The sequence below is a fragment of the Triticum dicoccoides genome, chromosome 3B (genome assembly GCF_002162155.2).
Source record: "Triticum dicoccoides isolate Atlit2015 ecotype Zavitan chromosome 3B, WEW_v2.0, whole genome shotgun sequence".
Taxonomy (NCBI): Eukaryota; Viridiplantae; Streptophyta; class Magnoliopsida; order Poales; family Poaceae; genus Triticum; species Triticum dicoccoides.
In genome coordinates, this window is record NC_041385.1 from 461861468 (window position 1) to 461868676 (window position 7209).

Genomic DNA, 7209 nt, shown 5'->3' on the forward strand with positions numbered 1-7209 from the left:
CGGCCGGCCGCCCGGATCGGATCTACCAGCCCACCTCGGAATTAAAGACAAAAACCCTTCGCGAAGCAACGCAGCCCACGCGTCCCGGATTCCTCCTCCGCACGCCCGGCTCGGACCGCGACCTCGCTCCTCCTTCCCCACGATGATGATGATGAGACCCAAAGCAGTCATTTCCTCCGGCCTCGCCTCGCAAGGCCCGGCGGCACGTGAGCGCGCCTCGAGCAGAGCAGCGCCTGTCCCCGCCCCGCCCCGCCCCGGCGATGGGATCGGGCTCCTGGTTGGTTAGCGTCGCCGTAACTAGCGGATAAGCACCGTGCTTAGCTTTGGTTAGCTTAATCAAATCGCACCGCGGATTACTACTACCACGATTCGTTCGTTGGCGGACGGGGGCACATGCCATGTGACCCCACCACCACTGCCCCCTCTTACCTACAGCTGTTTAATCTGCCCCCCGCCTCCTCTCTCCTCTCTCTCTCTCGCTTCTTCTCCCCTCTTTCTTTCTTTCTCTCCCCCCACCACCACCATCTCGAGTTGGACCTCCCCCTCACTTCCCACTCTCTCCCTCCTCTCTCTCTCTCTGCTCCCACTTCTGCAGACCGCTTCTCTTATGGTCTCAAGGTAGAGCGCGCTCCTCCATGGATTCCCTGCGGCTGGCGATAGCGGCCGCGCTCCTCTTCCTGGCGGCGCTCGCGGCCGCCGACGACGCGCAGCTGCTCGACGACTTCAGGGCGGCGCTGCCCAGCCGGGACGCGCTCGACGGCTGGGCCGCGCGCGACGGCGCCTGCAGGTTCCCCGGCGCGGTGTGCAGGGGCGGGCGCCTCACGTCGCTCTCGCTCGCCGCCGTCGCGCTCAATGCCGACTTCCGCGCCGTCGCAACCACCCTGCTGCAGCTCAGCGCCGTCGAGAGGCTCAGCCTCCGCGGCGCCAACGTCAGCGGCGCGCTCGCCGCCGCGGCCGGCGCCAGGTGCGGCAGCAAGCTGCAGGAGCTCGACCTCTCCGGAAATGCCGCGCTGCGCGGCTCCGTCGCCGACGTGGCCGCGCTCGCCGCCTCCTGCGGCGGGCTCAAGACGTTGAATCTCTCCGGCGATGCGGTTGGTGCCGCCAAGTCCGCTGGCGGTGGCGGTGGCGGGCAGGGGTTCGCGGCCCTGGACGCTCTCGACCTGTCCAGCAACAAGATCACCGGAGATGCCGACCTCCGCTGGATGGTGGGTGCCGGCCTCGGCTCTGTCCGGTGGCTGGACCTCGCCTGGAACAAGATCTCCGGCGGCCTCTCGGACTTCACCAACTGCTCCGGGCTGCAGTACCTTGACCTGTCCGGCAACCTCATCGCCGGCGATGTCGCCGCCGGGGCGCTCTCCGGCTGCCGCAGTCTCAGGGCGCTCAACCTCTCCAGCAACCATCTCGCCGGCGCCTTCCCGCCCAACATCGCCGGCCTCACGTCGCTCACCGCCCTCAACCTCTCCAACAACAACTTCTCTGGCGACGTCCCCGCCGACGCTTTCACCGGCCTACAGCAGCTCCAGTCGCTGTCCCTCTCTTTCAACCACTTCAGTGGCTCCATCGCTGATTCCGTCGCTGCGCTGCCGGACCTCGAGGTGCTCGACCTCAGCTCCAACAACTTCTCCGGCACCATCCCCTCCACCCTCTGCCAAGATCCCAACTCCAGGCTCCGCGTGCTCTACCTTCAGAACAACTATCTCTCCGGCAGCATCCCGGAGGCCGTCTCCAACTGCACCGACCTCGTCTCCCTCGACCTCAGTCTCAACTACATCAACGGCTCCATCCCGGAGTCCCTCGGCGAGCTTGGCCGCCTCCAGGACCTTATCATGTGGCAGAACTTACTGGAGGGCGAGATACCCGCGTCTCTGTCGAGCATTCCCGGCCTGGAGCATCTCATCCTGGACTACAACGGGCTCACCGGCAGTATCCCGCCGGAGCTGGCCAAGTGCAAGCAGCTCAACTGGATATCCTTGGCAAGCAACCGGCTGTCCGGGCCGATCCCCCCTTGGCTTGGGAAGCTCAGCAACTTGGCAATCTTGAAGCTGAGCAATAATTCCTTCACCGGACAGATACCCGCAGAGCTTGGTGACTGCAAGAGCTTGGTGTGGCTGGACCTCAACAGCAACCAACTTAATGGATCAATTCCACCGCAACTCGCAGAGCAGTCGGGGAAGATGACTGTTGGCCTCATTATTGGGCGGCCCTATGTGTATCTTCGCAACGACGAGCTGAGCAGCCAGTGTCGTGGCAAGGGGAGCTTGCTGGAGTTCTCAAGCATCCGATCCGAGGACCTTGGTCGGATGCCGAGCAAGAAGCTGTGCAACTTCACAAGGATGTACATGGGGAGCACAGAGTACACCTTCAACAAGAATGGCTCCATGATATTTCTGGATTTGTCGTTTAATCAGCTCGATTCCGAGATACCCAAGGAGCTTGGGAACATGTATTACCTCATGATCATGAATCTTGGGCACAACCTTCTGTCTGGTGCTATCCCGACAGAGCTGGCTGGTGCAAAGAAGCTCGCAGTACTTGACCTTTCATACAACCGGTTGGAAGGGCCGATACCCAGCTCGTTCTCATCACTGTCTTTGTCTGAGATCAATCTGTCGAGTAATCAGCTGAATGGGACAATTCCAGAGCTTGGTTCTCTTGCCACATTCCCAAAGAGCCAGTATGAGAATAACTCTGGTCTCTGTGGCTTTCCACTGCCAGCATGCGAGCCGCATACTGGGCAAGGCTCTTCCAACGGTGGCCAATCCAACCGGAGGAAGGCGTCCCTTGCAGGCAGTGTTGCTATGGGACTCTTGTTCTCGCTCTTCTGTATATTTGGGTTGGTCATCATAGCCATCGAGAGCAAGAAGCGGAGGCAGAAGAATGATGAGGCAAGTACCTCCCGTGATATATACATTGATAGCCGGTCACATTCTGGCACGATGAATTCCAATTGGAGACTCTCCGGGACAAATGCTCTCAGCATCAACCTGGCTGCATTTGAGAAGCCACTGCAGAAACTCACCTTGGGTGATCTTGTTGAGGCCACCAATGGCTTCCACAATGAGAGCTTGATTGGGTCCGGTGGATTTGGTGATGTCTACAAGGCAACGCTCAAGGATGGGAGGGTTGTTGCAATCAAGAAGCTAATACATGTGAGTGGCCAGGGTGACCGGGAGTTCACAGCGGAAATGGAGACCATTGGCAAGATCAAACACCGCAACCTTGTTCCGCTCCTCGGCTACTGCAAGATTGGTGAGGAGCGGCTGCTGATGTATGACTTCATGAAGTTTGGCAGCTTGGAGGATGTGCTGCATGACCGCAAAAAGATTGGGATAAAGCTGAACTGGGCGGCAAGGCGAAAGATTGCAATCGGGGCAGCAAGAGGATTGGCATTCCTCCACCACAACTGCATTCCACACATCATTCACCGAGACATGAAGTCGAGCAATGTGCTCGTTGATGAGAATCTGGAGGCGAGGGTCTCTGATTTCGGCATGGCGAGGATGATGAGTGTGGTGGACACACACCTGAGCGTGTCCACCCTTGCCGGCACGCCGGGGTATGTGCCACCGGAGTACTACCAGAGCTTCCGGTGCACCACCAAGGGCGATGTGTACAGCTACGGCGTTGTATTGCTGGAGCTGCTCACCGGGAAGCCGCCGACGGATTCAACAGATTTTGGCGAGGACCATAATCTTGTGGGATGGGTGAAGATGCACACAAAGTTGAAGATCACGGATGTGTTTGACCCGGAGCTGCTGAAGGACGATCCTACCCTGGAGCTGGAGCTGCTGGAGCATTTGAAAATCGCGTGTGCATGCCTGGATGACAGGCCGTCGAGGCGGCCAACGATGCTCAAGGTGATGACGATGTTCAAGGAGATCCAGGCAGGGTCAACGGTGGACTCGAAAACCTCGTCGGTGGCCACCGGGCTGAGCGACGATCCAGGTTTTGCGGTCATGGACATGACCCTCAAGGAAGCCAAGGAGGAGAAAGATTAGGAAGATGACCACCGCCGGCGGCGACCGGCAGCAACACGTCCGTCCGACCAGTCTGGGGCCGGGGCGAAGTGCCCGTAGAAATCAGTCTCTCAGATGCTGATACCATCCTGAAGTTCCCACGCAACGCAAGCTTTAGAATTTTCTTCTGATGGTACACGATAAGAAATTTTCCCTCCCTTGTAGCTCTCGTAAGTCCCAAGCTGTCATGTCATGTACCTATAGGAGTAGCTCACCACTTTTTCCTTCTCTTTCTTTCCCAGCTTTCTTCAGCTCCTCGTTTATTTTGTCTTAGCGCTCCAGTAAGAGCTGTGTATGTACATATATAAATGGTGGATTCTCTTGGGTGCAACTTCCCTCCACTCCACTGCGGCTGCGCCTTGTCAAATTCGCTTTTACCGTTCTTGTTGCTTAGCAGTTGGCTGGCATTTTGTACAATGTGCGCGCATCAGTTGATCGAAACATGGTACCATTGCGGATGCACGGTAGAAACGAAACCCTACCCTGAGCTAGTATGAAGTAGTAGTAAATCTGAGAGGAGGGGTTGGGCAGTGCAGTAGGAGTACTGGAGGGGGGCAGGCAGGAGGACGGAGGGAGGCCAAGGTGAACAGCAAAAGACCAGCCAATGGGCAGTCAAGAGGCTGACACAGCTCCTGTTTCCATGTGAGGTAGCGCATGGCCTGTGTGTGGGTGTGTGGGGCCAGGAGGCACTGTGGCGCGCACACACATACAAGAAGGCGCACTCACGCAGCACGGCCACCTTTCTTTAATTTTCCGGGGCTTGCTTTGTCTTCAAATCATCAATCAGTGAGCTTAGCTTAGCCTTTAGTTGGTCAAAGGTTCCCTTAACCAGTTTTTGTCCTCTCTCTGCTTATCTTAATCGCATGGGTAACATGGCTCCTCGCCTTATTATACTGCCCGTCTTCTCTATTATAGATGCATGGTGCTGTGTCCAATGTTTAGGCCTTGCTAAACTAATCGTCCATGTCCAGCAAGCAAGTGGCACGCTGATTCCCCCAGATCTCAAGAGGCCTGTTCAAACCTGGCTAGGGCTGCAGCTTCAGATTTGAGTCTGGGGCGTGCTCCTTGTTTTGGTTTGTTTATTATTCCTTCACTGTGACTGTGAGAGAATTGAGGGCACACCGGTTGTCACATATGGTAAAAATTCATGAAGCTTCACAGGTCAGTAGTAATAAGCAGTACCAGCACCATTCACACAGGCTATATAGGCAGGGCGGGTCATTTTCTCTGGGTGAATTGAATAGTTTTTACCCTTCGGGAGCCCCAAAAGCTCCATGTAGAGTCCATCACTCCTCCATACAGCAGCACAGCAGCGGCAACAACAACAACAGAACACACAACACAAAGTCTGGAAAAGCTACAAAGGCCATGGTGACATTGACAAACTGTGCCTCGGAATGGAGCCTCTGGCATCGCCACAAGGGCGTGGGCCCTCTGCCCGCCTGCGCTGTTTTGGAGCCCCGGCTTAAATCAAGCTCACCCAGCGCTATCATCATCCCCCCGCATTTGGAATAGTGGTATCAATACCACCATGTGCTTTCCCAGTCTATCATGCATGCGGTGCAGCACCAGCTCTGGCTCTTTGTGCAGAAACAAGCTCAAATATGCATGCTCCGAGTTTGATCTTACAGTAAAATTTTGCTGAAAATTTCGACGTTGAACGTCTCTTATTATTATTGGAGTACATGAAAGTTCTACCCATCCTTATTTTCCACATGCTAGTCTGCCACGTACATGCCGGGGTGACAACACACTGCTCTTATCCCTTTGCAAAAGAGGAGAGAAAAATGGAAAAAGACAACCAGCTTTTCATTCTCTTGCTTTGTTTCCGTCATGCTCACCATTAATGGCCAGCAGCCCAAAACGCGGCATGTTCCTCGGCCAATCTCACGCACAAAATCCAGTCCAAAGAGTTCACATCATCATCAGCGTTGGAGCAATTCGAGCGAGTGTACTCTCTACTTAGCAAGTAGCAACGCCGCTGCTGAGGTGCTGGCGATGGGTGGATGAATAGACGCACGTCTGCTTGCTTGTGCATTTGCTGCTGCTGCTAGTTGAGTTCTTCTCCCTGCTGGGGTTCAAAAGGAGGGCATCCCCATCATGCATGTGTGATGGGCCCCAGGATGGCTGTGCTTGGCCTAATGCCTCCACCCTCATCTGCTGGGGGAGGACATGTAGGGCATCCAGGGACAGGGTTATCATGCCACAGTCACTGCCCGTGTAGTGAAGCCCAACCAGTGACCGGCTCATTCAGTGACCTGGCAGCGCCTATCTCTCTCATGCCCACTCCTTCCCTCCGTCCCTCCCCGTGAAATGTACCACCGTGAAGCGTTGCTCGCAGCGAGCGCCTCCAACCAAAAGGCGATACGACTGGGTCAAGCGGCCGGCCGGGTTGGTTGCTCGTGCCGGCTATGTGGCATTTACCACCGTGAATGAATGCGCACTGTGCCGTGGATGTGGCGGGGTACTAAAAGTTGCAACCTCCCTTTGCTTCAATGGGTGGCGCTGCCCATCGCCTGCAAAAAGGCTCGTGGCAATGCATCTGACACCAGAAAAGGTGGACATGCTCATATTTTGTTCTAATTAGTATGATGTGTTCCAGTATGATGGATTACATATTGCTGGTGTGGCCAGGTAAACAACAATTCGGTTGTACTCAATATTAAAGAAACTCAGCAAATTCCTCATAGCAACCCGATCTAAAATAAAACTATTTTTATGGTAATAGATTGCAAAATTGCAGTTTAAAAGCGACTCTAGCAGACTGCTCACATCGGTCAAATCGGCATAATAATCATCATTATAATTTGTGGAGCACACTCTCGCAACAAAAATATATTCACACACGATCAAACCCAAGAACGTTAGGAAGGTACAAGAACAATCTTCTAGAGGAAGAAAAGTTGGTGAAGGGCAACGACTCACACAACAAGGGCATACCTCTCTGTGGCGAGAATTTTTCTCCAGGACGGTCCGCCAACCTAGTGCCGAAATTACGACACATCTGAGGTATTCACGTATACGGTACTAGGGGTACTGCAGCATTATGGACCGGCACAAAGGACAACAGAGAGAACTAGAGGGAGAGAGAGGCGCGCACGGTGACACTCAGAGAGGAGGGAGGGGGAGGGGGCTTGAAGCTTGGTGTGCCTTTGGGGTGCGCCTCCATCTATTTCATAGGTGGAGGGGTGGG

General features: G+C 55.2%; 1 protein-coding gene across 1 annotated transcript; it reads left to right on the plus strand.

The window, feature by feature from the left end:
- The first annotated feature begins 477 nt into the window (after window positions 1-477).
- On the plus strand, window positions 478-4362 carry LOC119276523 (brassinosteroid LRR receptor kinase BRI1-like). Its single transcript, XM_037557593.1, has one exon. It carries the CDS (start codon window positions 636-638, stop codon window positions 3996-3998), a length of 3363 nt encoding a protein of 1120 aa, XP_037413490.1. The 5' UTR covers window positions 478-635; the 3' UTR covers window positions 3999-4362.
- Window positions 4363-7209: the final 2847 nt, after the last annotated feature.

Bases quoted from the DNA above. Each gene is read 5' to 3' on its own strand.
- LOC119276523 (XM_037557593.1), top strand. From the start codon at position 636: ATGGATTCCCTGCGGCTGGCGATAGCGGCCGCGCTCCTCTTCCTGGCG.